The 22,161-nt window shown below is 42.2% G+C and overlaps 1 protein-coding gene across 3 annotated transcripts; it reads left to right on the top strand.

The window, feature by feature from the left end:
• On the top strand, window positions 1–21,874 carry arhgap24 (Rho GTPase activating protein 24). 3 transcript variants are annotated; one of them, XM_049739025.1, is made up of 10 exons: window positions 1–128; window positions 2,973–3,179; window positions 6,279–6,366; window positions 15,941–16,063; window positions 17,991–18,198; window positions 18,455–18,587; window positions 18,666–18,739; window positions 19,239–19,360; window positions 19,424–20,573; window positions 20,728–21,874. In XM_049739025.1, exons 2-10 carry the CDS (start codon window positions 2,988–2,990, stop codon window positions 21,005–21,007), a joined length of 2,370 nt encoding a protein of 789 aa, XP_049594982.1. In that variant the 5' UTR covers window positions 1–128; window positions 2,973–2,987; the 3' UTR covers window positions 21,008–21,874. The 3 variants fall into 3 exon arrangements, with proteins under 3 accessions (XP_049594982.1, XP_049594984.1, XP_049594983.1); XM_049739027.2 differs by lacking the exons at window positions 1–128; window positions 2,973–3,179; window positions 6,279–6,366 and adding an exon at window positions 11,542–11,945; XM_049739026.2 differs by lacking the exons at window positions 1–128; window positions 2,973–3,179; window positions 6,279–6,366 and adding an exon at window positions 14,293–14,754.
• Window positions 21,875–22,161: the final 287 nt, after the last annotated feature.

Raw genomic sequence — 22,161 nt, forward strand, 5'->3', positions numbered from 1 at the left:
GATTGAACGTCATCTCCCATTTCTTCCTCCTCCTCCTCCTCCTCCTCCTCGTCGTCTTGTTGTTGACACGGGCTGTCATTCCACACTGGATTTATCTCGGAGAGCAACACCTGGTTGATTATCTGAAGGTGAGTGATATGCTCTGTTTTTTTGTTGACGGGTGCTTGGTGGTTGTGTGTCTCCCCTTTTTTATGTGTGGGAATAAAAAAAGGTTGGCACTTCATTAAGCTACCTTGCAGAGACGTTTTCAGTGAGGGTCTACTGTGGCTGCAGTTTGCAGACTGCACTGCCTCACATCGAGAGTCATCTCATGTGGAACTGCTATAAGGGTTTAAATTTTTCTTGTACCTGCACAAATTATTTTTTTAATCAAACCATGTCTTATATTCACTTGTTGCTTGGAAAGAATTTGCAGGGGGAAAAAATCTGCAGGGCATACTTATTTGTGCCAAATAAATTCAATTAGTTTGTACTCAATATATTCAATTTGATTTAATGATAAAATGTTGTATATAAATATAAAAATGCATGTTTTATTTAAATATATTTAAAAATTCCATTTAAAATTAATGTTGTCTAGAAGAGGCATCTTGTTGGACAATATTTTTTATTTGTTTTTTCATTAGTTAAAATAACTTAGCAAGCATAAAAAAACGCAAGAATGCATAATGCATGTTTTTTTTTAAATATATATTTAAATTTTTCATTTAAAATAAATTTAGTCTAGAAAAGGCATCTTGTTGGACAATATTTTTTATTTGTTTTTTCATTCATTAAAATAACTTTTAGCAAGCATAAAAAAAAACTAATTGCCCTCTCATGTCTTGACAATGCACGTTTTTAGACAATCCCATTGTGTCACGCTTGACATCTTCTGGCTTTGCATTCAATGCACCAGTGGATGAAATTCCCATCACATAGCTTTTATTTACAGGGTTTGTTGCAAGGCTCCAATAGTCCCCCTTCCACCTGGCATCTTCATGGAAAAAGAAAGGCACATGGGACGTGATGAACCCCCCCAGTGCCCGGAATATGTTTGCAGTAGTCACTTCACAAGCTGTGCTGCTGGAAAGCTGCAGGATCAGGTTGCCTGTGTCAGCTGGCGTACTCTGCTGTTCCCAGATCATTTGGTAGTTTTTCAAGCTACTTCCTGGTTTGAAGCACTACCAATTTGATTCAAAAAGGAAAAGAGAGTAATGCTTGCATCATCGCCAAAGGCTGCATTGTAGACGACGAAGGGGAACCACATGTGATCCATCAATGTTTATCCCTTTCAAGGCGTTATGAGTCTTGACATTGCGTGTGCTGCTTGCAATCATGCAGTGACGTCACAGCGTGGGTAGTCGTGACTGATCTCGGACCAACACGATAAATCCATAATTGGTTCTCCCTTCGAGTCTAATTGTACTTTATGTGCTGACCAAGGTGAAAAATCTGTTCTGGTGTTATTCCTGCGACACTTCCACATGAAGTCAGTTCCTCTTTCACATCCGCTGAGAAGCATGGCCTTCGCTCCACGCCAGAAGGAGCAAACTGTTGTCCAAGCTTTGCAGCTTTGGTAACCGGGGTTATATTTGTCTTTAACACATGTGGGTCACGGGGGCCCCACCGTGCAAGACTCAAAAGGGGGAGGAGATATATTTGCAGCACTGACAAGCAATATGACGTCCATATTTTTCTGTTGGGTGACCTGGAGCCAAATTTGGATTATAATGTTGAGTTCAAAATATATGATTTAATTAACATCTTTTTTAAAGATGTTTTAATTATATTTATGATTAAGTCATTATATACAGCCCATTAAAAAAATGAAAATAAGAATTAATTATTTTAACATTATATGGTATTTATATTTTATATTTTATAGTATTAAATAATTGTTAAGTTTTATATTATACAATTTAATGTGAATAAAGTCTTAAATCGAGGAGAGTAATATAATGAGGAAAAATATTTTATTACATTTCATGAGGGAAATGTTGCATTTTACAAAAATAGAATGGAAAATAAAATCGTGATTTTTCTGGAGAAATACGCGGGTTTTGGGCGAAAGTGCATCCGGATGATTCCACAAACTTCCCCTATACAAACCGACGTTATCTTGTGTTGGACAGCTTGTGTGGGCCTCTTCTTCTTCACACGGCGCCATTTTGGAACGTCAAAAGGGCTCATTGCATTTGACTCACCACAACCGAGTATAGACCAGACTCTTGCCTTTCTGCCACACACAAACTAACTCACAGTCGTCTTCTCTCACGAAACAAGACGCGACGGAAGAGCACCCTGGACCAGGCTAAAATGAGTCCAAATTAGCCCTTTTCAAATTGCACCTTCAACGCCACAGCCGAGAAAAGGCCTTTTTGTATACAACTTTCTCTCCTCACGGCCGCTTCCTGTGGTCACACAAGATTCCACACTCTCAATTTTGTAGCCTTTTCACAAAACCTTGAGCAGTTCCAGCAACAATCGACATAGTCTCAGCCAAGAGGAAGTCCATGGATCTTCCCTCGCATAATTATTCCCAGAATGAAGAATTTTTTTGTCGATATTCCAAAGAACAAAGAAAAAATGTTTGTTTCCAGACTTGTAGAAACATAAACATAAACCATGTTTTGCTAATATTTCAACTTTATTACACACTTGGATTTGGAAATCACCAAAGCAACACTTAACCACACTTTAATTATTATTTTATTTATCTTTTTATTTGCTCCGTTTGGCACATTTGCAATTTGTAAGCACCGCTGGGTTGCCGCATCTGGTCGTCATCTGGACCTGTGGCTTGTTTGGCCTCACACCAAGCCCAGCTCAGCCAGAGTCACGGAGGTTTTAATGCTGAGGTCAGCAGATTTCAAGAAGGAGTCACTCAGCATTGCAGACCATGTGTTGATGGGTTTAAAATGAACGTGGGAGATTCGGAAGTTTTATTAAACTTGAAAGGACAATAGATCTTTGTTTTGGTCTCTTAACAGGTTTGAGTCGCCGTGATGGACGAGCAGTCCCATGGCAATCCCCAGCATGGCGGCTTGAAAACCGGCGTGGAGGCCCACCAGGGTGTCATCAGATGCGGCTGGCTCAGGAAGCAAGGTGGTTTCGTCAAGACGTGGCACAGCCGTTGGTTTGTCCTGCGAGGGGACCAACTCCTCTATTACAAGGACGAAGAAGAGAGCAAATCTCTGGTAAGTATCGCAACTCAAAAATCACGCTTTTTGACAAATAACGTGGAGGGGAGTTGTCGATTCATCTGATAATCGATTATTTGTCGATTGATCGATGAATTTGTGAATTATATCGTTTTTGTTGCCCAAAGAATTTTTCAATAAAGTTGAGCTGCTTTCAAATATATGACAAATATGAGAACATTTTGTGCTAGGGCTTGTTTTTCAGACGATTGTTTGACAGTCAGTGCATGGTATGTGTGCCGAGATTTCAGTGACTCATGCAAACAACAAGGCAACCTCTTTAGTGACTGTAACCAAGCAGCTGCTAGCCGCGAGCATGCAAAGACTGGACTGAACAAAGACCCAGACAGACACATTTTTGGTTCTCATGACAAAGCAAAATGTAGACTTCAATTCTAATTCTTTCCACGTGTTTAGTTAAACAAGACTCTTATTCTTTTCCTGAACCAGATTTTTCCAGAACTTTCAATGCAAGATTTAATTGTTTGCAAACCATACTCATTGCTCAGTGAACAAAAGCTAGCTAGCTAACGTCTAAAGGTTTAACCCGTTCATGTTAGCACAAAATACAAAGTTAATGGCTTATCATTAATGTTAAGCAGGATGCTTAGTCAAATTTAGCTAGCTAGCAATGATTTCCACTCATTACGTTATGCTAGTCAGTTCTCGGCTAATGGATTTGGCATTCTTCGCTTGACAGATGCAGCTTTGACATAATGTTGTGTTTTGGTTTGGAGTCATGACCTTTATTTAAACAATGACGAGCAGACTATGTACCGACGCGTCTTAGGGAATCACTGGCGGCATTTAGGTATTCGACAATAACAACTGGCGAAAAGCCATTGTCGCCTCAAGAGGTCGTGTTGTGTCCCGCGCGCTTGGGCAGCCAAACCTCTCCGAGCAACGTGTGGAATCCCAAGAATGGCAGCCCAATGGTAGCGCGAGGTCACTAGCATGCGTAGGGTAACGGCACGTGTGGGCTTAGCGTCGACATGCTATCTGCCTGCCCTCACTCGTCAACTGAGTCGCGCGTCACTCGCACTCGGATTTCACCGTACGCCGACTATAAACAATAGTGGCATTCATTAGCCGTCGTGATCATTGCATATAAATCTCGTTGTCGTAAATCTGTGCCAGTGAATTACAGTATTGTTCTGAAATGTGCTTCAAGTTATTATGTATTTTGATGGAAACGATAACACAACGAGGTCTCATGCAATGACGAGTTTTAATCTGACCTTGACATTTCGCCCTTTGCTAAACGCAGTTCTGTTTTCAGATGTAACGCACAATGAAATGTTAACGCCGCCGTTTGACCTTCGGCGCTATCGTCATCAGCGAACGTGGCTCCCATTAGCACAACCGCGGCGTGTATTACATGGCCGCTTGCCACCTGATGCATCATCGACAAAAGTGCGCAGACTAAAAGCACTCCATCCTATTTCCGCATTATTCTTCGCACGTAGCCCAATTACAAACTGTCAGTGGGTCTGCACGTCCTAAAACCGATGGACGGAAAAGGCCAGCAGCTTCCTTCGTGTTCTGTTTTCTAAATCACATTTATGACTTCAGGTAGGAGCTGTGGGAATTTGAAGGAATGTGCACAAGTGACTTGAGATGTCCTACGTTGATCTTTCATGGAAGTACATCCATAAAAGCATAAACTCAAAAGAGCACTTTGGGCTTAATGACTTTTTTTCTCCTCTTATAATTTTAACAAGGTCAAACGAAGACACTGAGAGACATGCTGCACTCAAGCGTCCAATGAGTTCTCGTTAAGTACATCAAAGACGTGGTTTTTGGGAAGGGCAAAGCCACTGCAAGGTTTTTTACAGTCCACAGTGAAGTTATTGGGCCATGACTAAATCTTGACTGTTTTGAGTTCAGTTGTAATTTTTCTACCACAATCTTTTTGACTACTACTTTGCCAGTGACTCTTGAAAAGAGGGATTTCGGGAAAAACAAGAACTCACTGACATCTCAAGAGCTCCCACTGGGTTTGACTTCCTGACTCTGTAAGACCACTGAAGCTGGACGCCAGTAATTAGGAGATACAAAAAAAAAAAGGCTTAGTGGTGGTGATCAACTAGCCAGTGGCTAATGACCAATGACTTGCAATTCAACAACTCTGTTCCTGTTTATGACCTGAATTAAAAAAAAAAAAACCTTGGTAGGATTGATTAGCTTGCATCCTGAAGATCATATATCTCAAGGAGGAACATCTCCTGGAGTGTGTATAACAATAGCCTTGCTGCAAGTCAATATGTAGCTATTACAAAATGCCTGACTCGGCATTTTTTGTTCTATTTTCTGCAAATCTGGTTTTGCTGCAAACATGTTCACAATTTCTTCAGAATATTTCAGGAAATGTAATGCGATAATTTATACATTCCCATCACTCGGCTTTGGCAAAGTTCTTCCCTCAACTGTCCACACGTTATGAAAACAGAACATCCCTAGCAAAGTTTCGCCTCCTCGTGTTTGTATTTTGGGGACATTGTCATTACAGCATTCCCCTTTCTAAACGACTCTTCCAACATAGCAACAATATACAGACGTTTAAAAAAATTGTTGGTCTTTGCGGTCCGGTTTGAGCACTGCAAACAAAAGGCCACCACGGGAGAGTCAGTGGGCGTTGTGGTTGAAAAGTATGGAGCAACCAAAAGCCACACCCCCCAAAAGCATCTTGTTTCCTGCCACCATGATAAAAGTCCAATACAAAAAACATCAACTCATTTTTATAGAAACATCCCAGTTCTGTCCCACTTTTTACAACCTTTTTGCTCTGAAATCACCTCGTCTGGGGCCTCAGGTTGGGTTTCCTCTACGTCTCTGTTGTCACAGTTACGGCCCATTAAAGTGTCCAGAACCAGGACTCCCCTCTGATCTTGTTAATGTTGTCACTGACCCACAGCTTGTCTTCATTATCATGAACCTTGCTAATGACCTCTATCGATTTGGCACCCCGGGGTCTTTTAAAACTCACACTTCAGTCCAAATGACTGTAAAGTAGGTCAAAACTTGGATTCTGATTGTTTGGGCTGAAAACACTCACAGCGTGGGATTGAAATGTTCCGTTTTGTTCTTCTTCCACAGGGAGCCATTTTCCTACCTGGCAACAAAGTCATAGAGCATCCAAGCAACGGTGATGAAGTGGGAAAATATCTCTTTGAGGTCATTCCAGGTAGGAAAAAAATCATTCCAAGTCATTTTATTGGATTTATGAAAAAGTAATGTTAATGGAGTTGACTCACGAATGAAAGCCAAGGCTCGTTTTGTTTCTAAGTGATGCCATAATGGAGAACACGGAATATATACAATTGTCAACGCAAAATGGTGGGAGAAGTAAATGTCAAGTGTTAAACTTCACATCCCTGTCTCAGTATTGCGGAATTTCCCTCCAAACAACTTGCGGCTAACCTCTGTTAGGGTTATAATGCTACCTCAAAAGTAAAACAAAAATGGCCAGGTTGACTTTGTCTCCCATTTTGGTGTACGAAATGCAAAAATACCAGGTCAACTTTGTTCCCTCGATCCTGTGCTGGTGTTTTATTAATACATAGCAATCATACAACAGCTAGAGCTATGCTAGCTTTTTATGCTAGCTGTTACAACATCCCTCGCACTTACACACAGTAACACTTTGACAAGAATTTCTAAAGTAATATTATGGTTGCCATATTTAGCTCCATGAGAAAATATTGTATATGTTAAGTGTATATTGTCTTCTCGTACTTTGAAGCTTTAAAAAAAAAGAGATAATTGGGGGTGCGTTTTTAGAGTGTTTATGCTTCATTGGTCAGAGAAGTGAAACTTCACGAGGCCACACCCAGCGTCATTTCGGAAATAGGCTGAGTGTGGCCCAATACTGCAGTCAGAAACATGTTGTTTTTTTCAACAAGTGTGAGGGCAACTGAGTTTATATTGTAGTTAAAAAAAAAAGGCTTCAGTCTCACTTCCTTCTTTCCAGAAAGCGTATTCTTTCTATCCTGTTTTTGAATAAATATCGCTAGTGAAACCTCCAATGACCAAATTTGGTCAATTAATTTTCTCAAATCTATATTATTGATCAATTCCCTATTTGTCATTGACCAGTCTAATATATTGAAATTGACGTAATCTCTTTGACAATGGATTTTGCACACATGCATTTTTTTTTGGCAAGGATTCCTAACGACGTGGCCATTTTATGGGCTTCGTCTTTCAAGTTCATATCTGAGCCTGTTATAGCTTCAACATTAGTCAAAAATATTTCCACTGCACCGTACCACCTTGACTCAGCTCTACTTGCTTTGGCTTGGAACAGTCAGTTTTGGTTGGAATGGTGTGAAGGAGACGTGCCAACATACAATAGAGGAGAACGAGAATTCTCGTATTTACTTTTACTTACTACGATTCAGTTTATCTGAGAGGAGACTGCTGACCATAATGCTGGGAGTGTTCAGGCTAGGCTAACGTTAGCATGTGCGTTTGTTTTTTTTTTTTTGTAATTTCTAGCCAGCTAGCTATTATGACATGGAACCTGCTCGACCCTTAAGCCAGAAGCAATGTCTGATGATTAAAAAGAGCAGTAACTGGTTTCGACATAAAAAAACATCATTAGCTGCCATGTGTCGTCTTCGTCATTTTTTTTTTAATAAATGATGATTGAAGGCTTGTTTTCCGTTGCCTCCCCACATTCAGGTCCTCGGCCCTCAGCAAATTACCGCGACTGTTTACGCCATCCCCGTTTGGGAAACACGTCTTGTTATGAGGAACTGAATAAAGAAGTCTCAGAGAAGTAGGAATGAAAGGAAAAAGCACAACACATTTATTCCGTTGCTTTGCTGCCGTGCAAAACACAGAACGGGAAGTGATGAGGGCGGGAGGGAGGCTGGGGGATATGTTGATGACTTTCCGAGGAAAAGGGAGAAAGTCGTACAGAGATGTCTGTTGTCTCGCAGTTTGATGTTGCCCGAGGCTGGAATCGCTGCATTTTTTATTTTTGACTCTTTTAGCAAAGTTTTGTCAAAGTTCCCCAAATTCACCTGCGCTCGCTTGTTTCCTTGCCCCCCCACCCCCTCCTCTCATCTTCCCTCATCTTCTCCCCGCATCTGTGTTTAATGTGCGCAGTTCAAGGCAGGAGAACGTGGTTACAGGGAAGCAAATATTTAGACTACAATCCCATTTCAGCCTTGATCCCGCCAATAACTGTCTGCGGGGCACCGATGCAACCGTGACATTCTAGTCGTGTTGAAACAAGCTAGCCAGATGTTGAGCTAAAGAAGGTAGACATGAGATATGCACAGTATGCATACTACACTTTTTCATGTTACATCGGATCGTAAGATGCTGAATAGATATGCTGCTTTTTGTTCTGTGTAAAAGGCAAAGTTACTTTAATGATAGATCTTTGCAGTATGAAAGCGGCTTGACTTTCCACATAGTATCTTAATGGCGCATTGGAACATCTCACTGATGGGGATCAGGCTTGTAGTCTTATCTGGTTCATCCATTCAGGAATGTCAGGTATTTGTGAGCAGGCAGTCTTCTTATTGCACCATATTGTGACCCCCCCCCCCCCATGATGGATGGATGGATGGATGGATGGATGGATGGATGGATGGATGGATGGATGGATGGATGGATGGATGGATGGATGGATGGATGGATGGATGGATGGATGGATGGATGGATGGATGGACTTGGTTGTTTTATTTCACACTTGATAGGTGGGAAGGCCCTCCAGTGACTCAAGTTTTACAGACATTCAAAATTAAATTATCCAAAAGAACCAATTCTCATTTATTAAGGTCTCCAAAAATATGTGAGTCGTTAGCACAGGAAGCATTCCACGCTGTGTTGTCCCTGCGGCTTGATGACCAAAGTCCAAAGGTTTTGGCTGTGGTCTGAGTTCACCGGGTCACAAACCCTCTTCATTCCTTTCCCATTCCTCGATGCAAAAGAGGACTTTGTGGGTCACGTTGCTGTGCGTAGGCGAGCAATAAAATCTGTTTACGGGGAGAGGTTGGAAAGTTACAAGTCTCTCCTGAGTTTTCGTTCCAATTTATAAGTCAGTTAAAGTATGTAAGCCTCGTTTTGTAAGAGCTTTGCTTGTGGAGGAGTGATATGATAGAGGAGTAAGTAAAGTCGAGGGTGCCCTCTTGTGGACATCTTGGGTATTCTGTGAGCTTTTAGGCAAAGCAAATAAAAGCATAAATTACACAGTTGCTGTACAAAATACACTTAAATACACTTCTATAAAACACACACTATCAAACAGTAACGATTACATTGTTTTTAAATGTGGACATTTTGCATTCACAACTATACCTATGAGGTTTGATGTTTACATTTTAATTACGTAAGCATTCTCCCCTCGTAATAAAATGTGTGTGGTTCAGATTATAGAACCAAAGTAATCAATCAAGCATATCAATTACTCTGCCACTGACGTTTCAGTGTCACACCACGTGTGGATGAATAAATAAGTCACTCTAAATGTCTTACACCCCCCCCCCCCCCCCCCCCACTGAATTCCGTCAACATGATTGAAAGCTTAGGTAAGCAAAAATGGGACTTTAATTGCAATGACATTTTGCATTTTACATCTAATCATTATAAAAGTATAAAATTAACAGACAATTATTTCTGTACAAATAATAATTAAATTTCATTACAACAATACTATGTACCGTTTTTTATTAGTATTAATTATCAATATTTTAAATATGTTACATTTTAAGAAGAAGGGTAAGAAGGGTTTTTATTTTCATGCTTATTTTGTTACTGGTCTTGTTCTATTTTATATGATAGATATTTTATTTGTATTATTTTTATAATTATTGTATTTCTTTTGCCTTTTACGAATATATTTTTAATTTTATTTTACCTACACGCACCTTACATTTAAGAACAAATTTAAAATGGCTCATAATAATAATAATAATAATAATAATAATAATAATAATGATGTAACCTACAAAGTAGATACAGATACACATAAAACAATAAAAATAGTTAAAACCATTGAAATTCGGTTTCACTACAGTGATAATTAATAATCGCATGCCTTGCCAGCATTCCAAGTGACTTTAATGATGTCATACATGCATGCATGCAGTACACAAGCAGTATGCGAGTTAGTGAGCCGCTACGGCGTGATGAACTGATTTAATTAGCATTCCTGCAGTGTGTCGTAAATCTGTGAGGCTGAGTTGTGAAAGTGATTTTTTGGTTATGATGTCTTCCTGCATGTGAAGTGCGTGGTGCATGTGTGAAATTTACAAGCCGGGAAAGACTGTAAACGGCAACGGTTTTGTCGCTCCAGCCGCTACTAATTAAGAAGGCGGATGCGTGGCTTCAAGCTAACCTCACCTAGCATCATATAGAATTATACGCTATCACATTTTGTGCATTTACAAAAGCACATTATTTTTTATTTTTTGTTTCTTGTTTTTTATTTTTTATTGTATTATTTTTTTTAGTTTGTACTTTTTATTTATTGTTTCTTTTTTTTCCTCTTTTTTTTCTTCATTTTAAGATTTACTGTATTTTTTTTGTTTTATGATTCCTGCTTTCAATATAACAAAAAAATGTGTCAGGTCCACACACAATACGGTCGAGGGAAAAAAAAATATTTATTTCCGCCCATCCGTGTTCCGAGTGCATCCATCGTCTTCCTGTGTGTCGTGTGAGAATGTGGCTTCCCTGGGAAGAAATGCTCGACGGGAAGTCCAGCTGGCTTACATAACATCCAAATTGAAGGCTTCACCATTTGACAGTCAGACTCGCTGTCACCGCATATCTCTGAGTACGTATCAGGTTGGCCAGGTCACATTTTCGGGATGTTTGTCCAACACTTGAATGTTTACACCGACAGTACATAAACTGGTCCTGTTGCATAAATATTTAGACGTCTCCCTGTTTCCGTTTTATGTCGGACTGCCAACAAGTTATTACGTGTATTCATGTTTAGTCAGTGTTTGGTTGTGAGTAGCAATATTTATTATGTTGTCATGCAGCTCCCATTCTTAGAGGAGGTCTGTGCTCGACGATATAAATGAAATTGTCCTGGAAGGCCAAAATTAAAAGCGACAAAAGGGACCATTGAGGAGATTTAAAAGGGTTAATAAGTGGGTCAGCAAGAACCTTCCTGTGAGAGCAAGAAACCCAGTTTCTTACCCCGTCTTGGCCTACCAGTAGCAGCAGCAGCAAGCTCGGAAAGCCCGCATGTCTGTATTTATAGAGCTCTGTGGATGAGTCATTTGGCCAAGCTCCTGCTCCTGGTCTGCCAGTTTTACAGGTCTCCACTTTGGGGAGGGCTGCTTGATTTACGAGGCGACTCCCTCCCCGCAGCCCTCGTTCCCGCCCTCCCCTCGCCTGCACCGGCTTCCAGCCTCCCCACCCCTCTTAACTTCCCTCAGAGACGAGCAACTGCCGCTCTCCGGGGGGAAAAAAAAAAGTTTCTGGGAAGAAACGACTTCCTGAGGAGAAGGCAGACTACCCCGGGCCTGACCTCGCGTCGGCCGAGCGCTGCAATGCAGTTTCTTCCACCACCCGTCGGGCTTGTGCGCAAAGCAGGAGCTGTATGAAGACGTCAAGTTGCAAAGGAAGGAAGGGGGAAAGAAGCACGAGTGTTGTAGTAGAGAAAGAAGACGGCGGATCTATTTGTGGCCAGGGATAGGAACCGATGAAGACGTGGGGCCGGTGGGCCGGGGGGCAACCACAGCAGCGACGGGGCTGGGCTACTCCTGCGGCCCATGGACCTTAACTTCAATCCAGGTTTGTCTATGAGTGATGTCTGCAGACAGGTTAACACTCGGCCGGGACTGTTTTATAGCTCATATAATTAGACTTTGGACTATTTAAAGTGACAGACTGATGAGCGGAAAGAGTCCAAGTCATATATGAGGTTACTTTACCGACAGTTGATTGTAGACTTTGCCTCCTACTCTATCAAGTGTGTCATGTTCGGAAATTGTTGAATTCCATATTCGTTGCAGCACGAGAGCATCCGATATTCCTGCAGCGGACATCTGCAAAACATGTAGTGTGGAAATATTTCTATTGTCAATGGAATTTCCTCCTCCGTGCAATCCGACAGTTCTGATGCATTGAATTTAGAACAGCAAGTGCGTCCAGCTGGTGATTTTATTTATTTATTTATTTATTTATTTATTTATTTATTTATTTATTTATTTTTTGCTTTGTGCAAAATAACCATGAAAAGCAACGACTCTAAATTTCCAAATTAAGAAAACACACTATTGTGTGTGCAGCATGAACATCAAGGGGCTAAGTCAAGTGCCCTGAGGCTCTCCTTTGTTGAATGCAGGAGGTGTGAGTTGTCTCTACTCTTGTGAAGTCTGTCAGTCAGTTCTGTGTGTTCTGTGTCTTAAAATAACATCAAGAGGAGCTGCTCATCACAACAGTTTGCAATTATAAGCTCCTAAACCGCACATGCGGCTTAAATGCCACTCGAGCGTGTTTGTAGTCCAAGTGTGCAGCTTTAAGAAGTTCTGCCCAAGGGCTAAAAATCCAACCTTAGTTTTAAAAACAACAACATCCAGCTGGCTCATGTGTCACTTTGCTACACATCATGATCAGATAGATAAGAGTTTACACTAAAATGATAAATAAAATAATAAAAAATTGTATTTCTTAAATTCTGTACTTTATTTTTCCAAGCTTAAGTGATAGCTGCTACCTTCATTTGACTGCTTTGGGAGATACAGACATACGCCCCCCCACGTGACATAAAAAAATGTCATCCGTGCCAAAAAGCGCCACTGAATGTCTGCATTCATCACCCGACGGTGACCCATTTTTTTTCTCCTCTGATCCAACCGGCGCCGCTTTGCTCGGCTTTGTCAAAGACAACAAAACAAGGATGTGGAGCCACGCCGGCGGCGGCACAGACGTGGCCCTCTAGCCAAAGTTTGATTCTCACGTGTAAAAAATGATGCCGCAAGAATCCACCTGCTCTGCTCTAATCCACACGTCAGTCGCTATGTGGCAAAATGAAGTTATGGAGCCTGCTGAGTAACAAACGTCAGATTTATCTCTCTTTCCATCACAATAATGTCCCTTCTTGACAGGCCCTTCAGTACTTAAAATCAATCCGGCAGATGAAAATCCTGATTCACCGCTCCCGTCACATCGCCAGACTAAAGTCATTACTCAACAAAACTGTGAAATTGATAATACACACTTCCTCCTTTTTTTACTGCTAATCTTTTACTTTCCCACGGGGGGGAACTCAACCAGTGTGCTGAAATGCAATAATTTGTCACAATAAATCAGAAGGTTGTGGGACCTTTAAAAAAAAAAAAAAAAGGGTTCAAAGGAATTCCCTAAAAAAAACGGCTCAGACTACCAATTTCGGTATGCAGGTGTGCATCTGGCCTCGGGCTGTTATCAGTGCTGAAAGGTGATATTAGCAAGTATTACTGAGTGCTCCATGACTCTTCTCACGGCTTGACATTTTTGGAACACAAAGGGAAGGCTTTTTAAAAAGACAAAATAATATCAACCAAAGCTTTTAAGTGTCTGGTCATTTGATTCCCTCGCAAGCTTCCGACCAGACAGTTCCTATTGCTGAAGTGGCGCTTATATAATAGTGTATTTACAGCAGCCTTGGCAGAACACACACACTCACACACACACAGTCTGTTTTTTGCCCGGCGTGAAAACAGAACGGAGGCTGACCACCCTTGAACGTGATGACCCCCCTCACCCCCTCCCACCTGGACTGTCCCAGCAGCTGCAAAAGTAGGAAAACCACTGTGGTAGATTTCAAGCTCATGTTTTCCAGAAAAGATAATTATTCTTTTTTTTTTTGGGGCGCCATGATTGCATCTTCGCCCTTTAGACGGAGTCAGTCAAGCAGACCCCCTTAGTTGTTACTCATTGAGCATCAGATGGTAATGGATAGCCATTGTAGCTCTATGGGGGTCTGTGTTCTCCGGCAGGCAGCGTCTTTAGGGACTTGGGTAATGTTGCCTCGATAGCGACATTGTCGAACATTGATACCACCCACCTGTGGGGGGGTGGGGGTGGGGGGGTAAAAGTGGAGTCTTGTATTAGATGAGAAGAAATGGCCCACGACGATTGAGTGGGGACACCCAGAAGCAATAATAAGCAAGCAACCTCAAGTTAAAAAAAATTTTAGGAACAGATTGACGGGTCATTGAATGAAACATGGGAAAGCGAATAGATGACATCATAATGTTGAAGCGTTTGTTTGGAGAAGCATTATGGTGTGAATGGGCCTTCTCTGTTTGCTTATGGGGTCGCGGCTGAGATCTTCCCATTGTGCTAAAGAGAGGCGTGTGTGTGTGTGTGTGCACGCTCACCAACCCCCTCTGCAAACCTCGCCTCCTTGCCTTTCTCTTTCGCACCCTCTCAGCTGTGCTCATTCCCCAGTTCGGAGCCGCCGTCCTCAAGTTAAGAAATCTCCAAAAATACTTTTTTTTTTTTTTTGCTAAGTCTCACCGGATGATCCATGACAGAAGCATGGAAATGGTACAGCATCCAAGCGTTCATAGTTTGCCTTTGTATGGATTGTCTCAGTTACTGTCTTCACCATCAGGTAATTTTAGTTGTGTCATATTATATCACATTGGATTGATGTATTTTTTTTTTTTCATTCCCAAACAGGTTGGCTGAAATCAAAAGAGATTAAATTAAAGCACTTTATAATGTTGGATGCTTTGGTTGTTTGTTTTGACAGGTGCAGTGATATATTTTTTAAGCACTGTTGGTTCAGAAAATCACAATTCTAATAGTGACGTTCTCCTCATTGTTTTTTTTTTGGGGATATTATTATTGTTTTGTTTCTTGGCAAACATTCACAGGCTGAGTTCAGCCAAATGTTTTGGGCTAGCATCATTTATCAGTCTCCTTGTTTTTTGGGATGCCATAACTTATTCTCCATTTTTGTATGATTGCCAATGTTGTAGTGCTGTGGGAACACGCATGACTGTATTAGTGTTAGATTCTGAAATAATCTTTTTCTGTTTATGGGATCGCAGATACTTTTTAGTCACTTCGTCATCAAATGTGTCACCATTCGCCAAAATTGGTGTTTTATTTTTGTTCAATTTTGACAAATTTTGTCATGTCAAAGAGTAAGAAAGTCCATTTACTAAAATGAATTCATCCTACATTGTTAGACTGCAGACTTGTTCACAATTCAACAAAAAGCAAAACAGTTTTTTTTTTTTTATCACAATCAAAATTTGAGAGAGTTTGTTTTGGATAATAAAAAAAAGCTTAGACTTGGAACATATGAACATCTGCAGGTCAGGTAGGATTCATTTTGCTTTTCAAAGTAATGGATTACTTTTATTTTGAAAAAAAGTGCAGTTAGGATTGTTTTTTCAAGCAGGTAACATTGTTTTGCTACACATACAGTACCTAAAACTACATAATTACTAGCATAAAAGCTAGCGAGCATCATCCTGACTCCTAAAGGTGCATCTACTGTAACTGACTGGTTTACGTACATATAACAACCACAAAGGTATTTGTGAGCCATTCCGAGTTTAGCGGAACGCTTTGTTGTATCCCACCTGTTTTTTTTTTTTTTGTTTTTTTTTTTTTGCCGGGAGGTTGTTAAAGACTTCTCAGTGCAGCTGGTTTAGCTTCATATTAGCATGCACAGCTGGCATGGGCAGTTGCTGCTTTCCAATGCTACCATTAAAAGTTATATTGTTTTTACAATGGGATTCTTTTTGCTGCCTGTTCTAATCACGATCTACTGTTTTTGACAACAGGGGGAGACAGAGAGCGGATGACAACCAACCATGAGACCTACCTCCTTATGGCCAGCACCCAGAATGACATGGAGGATTGGGTGAAGACCATCCGCAGGGTCATATGGGCGCCTTTTGGTGGAGGTCAGTATGCAGCTAATGAGAAAATAAAACCAAAATTGAAAAAAATTAATCATAGGACATAGCATTTGAACAAGGGTGTGTAGACTTTTGAAATCCACTGTCCAGTAGGTTTCCCTGCATTGGATGGATGCGTGCAAGCATGACTAATGTTGGGGGTTTTAACTTTGGTGTGTCCACGGGGTGCTTGTTATGGGGCACACGTGCCGCGTGCGTAGGCGGACCTCCGTGAATACGAGGCGGCGTTGGCCCCTCAGTTTGAGCTTTGACGTCTATCGCAGTTGACTGCTCTTGAAAGGGACGAGCCATTTGTCAAAGATGCCACTCGAAATGTGGCCTTTCTCTGCCAACCCCCCTCTCTGTATCCACACACACACACACACACACACACACACACACACACACACACACACACACACACACGTTTGGGGCCTTTGACATTGTGCTGCAACAGCAGATTGAGGCCCAACTGGCGGTGCGATCGGGAGCGGGCGATAACGGGGCTTGGCCGTCACGTCGTGTTGAATCCCGGGCCAGCTTGTGGTCTGAATTTAGACTTTCTGGGATGTGCTGCCGTGGCCTCTCCTTGTGGATCCTTCCAGATTTACTGCATGGTAATTAGCGGTCGGCTTGTCCTTTGGGAACGTTCGCATGGTAACTTTGAACATAAGGCTTTTGCTTGGTGGTGTTTGCGGAACTCGCCTTCAAATTAAAACACAGCGGTGCCTGGTAATGTAAATTTTAAGCTATATGTCGTGCTGTAATAGCGGCCTTTACTCAACTTCAGATGGGGGACGGATTTTATTTTTACCTAAATTCAGAATAAAAGGAATGAAGAGAGGCAGACAAATAACACATTGTAGAGTGGCCTCATTTGAAAGTTTACTCGGTTCACATACTTCAGATCTTTAAAGCTGGGCAGGGAACTTGTTTACAACTCTGCACTTTATCTGAGAGACTGTTTATTTGCCTTGGTAGGGCCTACTGTTTTGGTCGACAACAGAGTTAGTTCACATTGGCACTTTGTAAATCGGTCCTATCTGTTGTATCCAAATTTAACAACAACTTTGCAACAACCCCAGACTGAACTCCTGCAGGTCAAGACATTGTAAATAATTATGAATCATTCATTTGTGCCGGGTTCATCTTCACGCACGCACATGTGATTTGTGGGAAATTTCTTGAGACTCATGACTAGAACGTCTGCATGGATGACCTCCTTTTTCTTTTCTGCTCAAAACATTCCTTGCGAATCACTCGGCTGGACCGACACTCTTTGTAAAAGATATTCCAAATCTGAAAGGATTCATATTTTCGAGTATTCCTTGGGATTTTTTTTTTTTACATGAACTTAAAACATTTTTGGCGGTAAAATGGTGGGATGCTGGCACTTAAAATCGAGTGCTTCCACTGTGTTGTCTTTCTCTAAATTCCTCAACAAGCGCTTCCTGCTTAAGTTGATAAAGTGCGTCAACTTCAAGAGGGGTGAGTACAATAACAAGACATCGTGTGAGGTGCTATGATAAAACATTCAGATGATTTGGTGTCAAATAGAACAAGTTAGACAATTTCAACCAATAGGGTTTGCTTGAGGAGGATAAAGAATATATGCCTGTGATTATTGTTATAGTGTCTGTCTAGATGTGTTGTTCCACTCTTTGTGCTCAAATTTCAATTCCTTAAAGAGGTTTCAAAAAGGTTTCATTAATTGTATTTATGACAATTGCCTAATTTTCAGACAGTTTGGGAAATTTTCACCTTCTCAGTACAGGATTCGCACAATTATACGACTCCCTGTGATTTCCTAATTGAATCACTAACTCTGTATTGAATATAAAATGTTACTGCGATTTTTTTGGCATGTCCCATCAGGTCAACTTTCAGCTGCATGATTTGTTTGGCACAATTTTTACATTACATTACGTTGCAGGGATCTTTGGTCAGAAGCTGGAGGAGACCGTACGGTACGAGCGTCGCTACGGCAACAAGATGGCGCCCATGCTGGTAGAGCAATGCGCAGACTTCATTCGACAGCGGGGGCTTCGCGAGGAGGGTCTCTTCAGACTCCCCGGGCAGGCCAACCTGGTCAAAGAGATGCAGGAGGCCTTTGACTGCGGGGAGAAGCCCCTCTTTGACTGGTGGGCTTCTTTTATCATGTGACCAAAAGTCAACACCTCGCCTTATCTGAGCAACCACTTTCACACTTGCCGTGATAACCATAAATAGAACGAGTCATTTGACATATAGAACATACTTTGTGAACTCTATGCATACACGTTAGACTTCCTGAGTGTCTCCAATAGCAGCAGATGGTCAGTCTTTAAAAAGAACCCCCATATCGACATGTCCGCTTGATTTATAACGGCTCATCCTTCATTCATTCTGTCTTTGCAGTAACACGGACGTACACACGGTAGCTTCGCTGCTCAAGCTCTATCTCCGAGAACTCCCCGAACCCGTCGTCCCGTTTCATAAGTACGACGACTTCCTGGCCTGCACCAAGCTACTCGGCATGGAGGATGACACGGTGGGACGGACGTTCCGAAGGGGTTATTTTCAGTCAAATGTGCCGACGTGAGGAATTTGTGCTTTCTGTGATCTGCAGGGTATGAAGGAGCTGAGGAAGCTGGTAGATGGTTTGCCTCCAGTCAACTATAACCTTCTCAGATACATCTGCAGGTAGCCACTATGATGAGAATCGTCTATGTTAGCACTGGATTCCTAAAATTACAGGATAAAAAATCACAATATTAAAAAAATGAGACTACTGGAATACTAGTATGTTTTATACTTTTAGAAAAACAAAAATCATAATATGTAGGCAAAAAAGAGGAAAAATGGGGTTATTGGTTGTTGTATATTTGATGAGAAAATTTAAAAAAATTAAAGGGGGAAAACAATTAAGAATTTTTTTTTCCAATTTGGGGTGAAAAAGTTAAATTGTGAGAAAAAAAATCCTAAAATGAGAAAACAGTTGAGTCATTATTTTTGTTGCTGGTGAGAAGAATTCCCAATATTATGAGAAGAAAATCATAATATCCTGAGAATTAGAAATGTAGTGCTACTAAAAGGAAAAAACATCCTAAAATGATAGAAAAAAATTTTTTTTTGTTTTTCCTTGACAGAATGTATGTTAATGTTATATGAATAAAATTGTATGTTTGCATTGACTTGGCAGATTTCTTGATGAAGTCCAATCATATTCCGGAGTGAATAAAATGAGCGTGCAGAACTTGGCCACAGTGTTTGGACCAAACATCCTCTGGCCAAAATTCAAGGATCCGGTTGCCATCATGGAAGGTTCGTCTTGAAAACCCTCCAGAAGTTTCCGTGCCAAACAGTTGATTGTTCTCGTATTGGCAGGAACCGTTCTGGTCCAGCAGCTCATGGCGGTTTTGATCGGCCGGCACGACACGCTCTTCCCTCGGGACGTTGATTGTCCCGCCGGCCCGCCGGAGCTCGCCAACAACAACAACGCGGAGTTGCCGAGGCGACCCACGGCCCAGGCGGTGGTGGCTCAGAACGTGGAGAACAACAACATGCAGGCGGCGCACCAGTGCGTCTGGGAGGCGGCGCTCGACTCTCCTTGCCGGCACGAGGACGAGCGAGGCTCCCCGCGCTCCGCCAGCCCTCGGAACATTCCGGGATGCTTCGACAACAACCGAAGCCCGCCGCTCACCATTAAAAAGAACCCTGCGTTCAGTAAAGGGAGCGGCATCGTCACTAATGGATCCTTCAGCTCCTCGCCTCCCTCTTCGGATCCAATTCTCGATAAGTGTCAGACTTTGATGAGCGGCGGGAGCTTACCAGGGCGCCGCAATGGGACGCTGAAAGGCTCGGGCACAAAAATGGGCACTGGCGGCGTTACGGGGGGCGGGAACGCCAACGGGGTTCTTCGCATGGGAGTTTCGGGCCCCGACACCGTCTCGGCAGTTCTGAACGGACGAGGTGGTCTTTGGTTACCAAACGGTTGCGTCACGTTAAGGGAGGCAAGCAAAGGTCCACGCGACTGCCCCAACGGGGATCAAACGTGTAACCAAAACCGTTTGTCCACGTACGACAATGTGCACCTGAACCATCAGAACCTGCAGCTGCACAACCACGTGGCCCACGTGGCGTGTCTTAGCAGCAGCTGCGAGGACAAGCAGAGCGTGGACAGCGCCACCTGGTCCACGTCCTCCTGCGAGATCTCCCTGCCGGAAAACTCCACCTCTTGCCGCTCTTCCACCACCACCTGCCCCGAGCAGGACTACTACAGCTGCCATTACCAGGATATGGACGGCCCCGATCGGGATGGCGGTGGCGGCGGGGAGTCGGGTGGGGACGACGGCAGGGATAGCGGCAGGGAGGCCTCGGGAGTGGACGGCGCGCTGAGGAACGGCAGCGAGCCCAGCAGCAAGTACAGCGGAGGAGGAGGAGGATCGGGAGGGCACAGCGCACTCCATAGCCTGGTGGCCAGTCTCAAGCAGGAGATGCTCAAGCAGAAGTCCGACTATGAGGCCAGGATAAAGAGGTGAGCTAATGCTAATGCTAACTATTAATATTAGAATGCAAGTAGGGCAATGGAACAGATTTCCACTTGCTGAGTATAAAATTGTAAATCTAGGCTGACTTGAAGCTTCATCCTACCTCTGTCCCATGTTCACCAACCTCTGCCCAATTTCCAGCTTGGAGCAGCGCAACCTGGACCTGGAGTCGGAGATGGTGAGCCTGCACGAAGAACTGGACCAGGAGCGTAAGAAGTACACCATGGCGGAAATCAAGCTTCGCAACGCCGAGCGTGCCAAGGATGACGCCGAACGCCGCAATCACATGCTGCAGAAGGAGATGGAGCAGTTCTTCTCCACTTTCAGCGACCTCACCGCCACCAGTGGCAACTCTGCCTCCGCTGCAGCCACCGTCGACCCCCGCCGGCCCGATCGCAGCAACCCCATCTGGATACAGTGAAGGTGGGTGGGGCTAAAGACTACAGAGTTTATTGTGACGGTACCGAACGGGATCTAGCGAGGAACTAGTGGAGAGGAACTTCCAGGAGTCTTCGCTTCCGTTCGCATATATAAATGATGACGTCGCCCGGGGTGACGTCTGGGTGAGACTCAATGTAAATAAAACGCTATTTAAATGTTTTCAAAGGCTATGTGACACAATACGTACTAAAAAACCATTGGTCCTCAGTTCTTGCTGTCTCTTCTCTTCTGCTCGTGTACATAAAGCAAAAAGTAGGAGGAATGCACGTTTTGTGTATAAAGAAAAACAAATACGCTATTTAAATGTACGTATGTAAATGTTCACACTGTATACACGCTTGCACTTACCTTTTCGTGCTTGTCCATGTGCGTCGGGTTCTTGACCAAAAAAAAAATAAACAACAGCGAGTGTGTAGCAACGTTATGCGAAAATATTTTGCGAAAAACCAAATACGGTACGAGACAGTCGTTTTAAACCTGCTGCTGGTCATTGCAGGTGCAAAAGATATGTACCGATGCTAGGTGGCTACATGTTAGCATTTCTATGAATTGTACATACTGTATTTCCCTCCCACCTAAGAGGAATAATCCCAAAAGGAATAATGGCCTCACTGAAATAGCACCATTGATAACCAAAACAGCAGCACCTATCACCGCATGTCAAATGTCATCTTTGTGCATCCCCCTCACCGGAAGACTTTTTTATTTTAATTGTGAGGCAAAAGGACTGGGACTTCTGTGGAACGATCCACACACACAAGATACTTGATACTTAAAGAAGTGATTATACAAATGATAATAAAATGATGAATAAATGATGAATAAAAATGCATTGAACAAATGGAAATTGCTGTTTTTAACTCTTCTTTCAATGTTGCCTTGTTGACATTTTTTGACAAATAAGTGAGAATGTGTATTTTAAACCAAAAAAAATACAACTGCAAAACATACAATCAGGAAGTTAATATTTAATCAAATATATCAAAATAAATTCTCATATTTATCATAATTTATTTTTTGTATTTACTTTATGTCCTATTTCAACATAGTATTTTATGTGTTTTTAACTTTTTATATTTGCCGATGTATTATCACTGCAGTAATAATAATATGAAAATAAAACAACTTTTATTT

The sequence above is a fragment of the Syngnathus scovelli genome, chromosome 13, assembly GCF_024217435.2.
Source record: "Syngnathus scovelli strain Florida chromosome 13, RoL_Ssco_1.2, whole genome shotgun sequence".
Lineage (NCBI taxonomy): Eukaryota > Metazoa > Chordata > Actinopteri > Syngnathiformes > Syngnathidae > Syngnathus > Syngnathus scovelli.

Excerpts from the sequence above, each read along its gene's own strand:
- arhgap24 (XM_049739025.1), top strand. The coding sequence starts at position 2,988 with ATGGACGAGCAGTCCCATGGCAATCCCCAGCATGGCGGCTTGAAAACC. Across the intron at positions 18,588-18,665 it reads TCGGCATGGAGGATGACACG|GGTATGAAGGAGCTGAGGAA; the intron begins GTGGGACGGACG and ends TGTGATCTGCAG. Across the intron at positions 20,574-20,727 it reads TATGAGGCCAGGATAAAGAG|CTTGGAGCAGCGCAACCTGG; the intron begins GTGAGCTAATGC and ends CCCAATTTCCAG.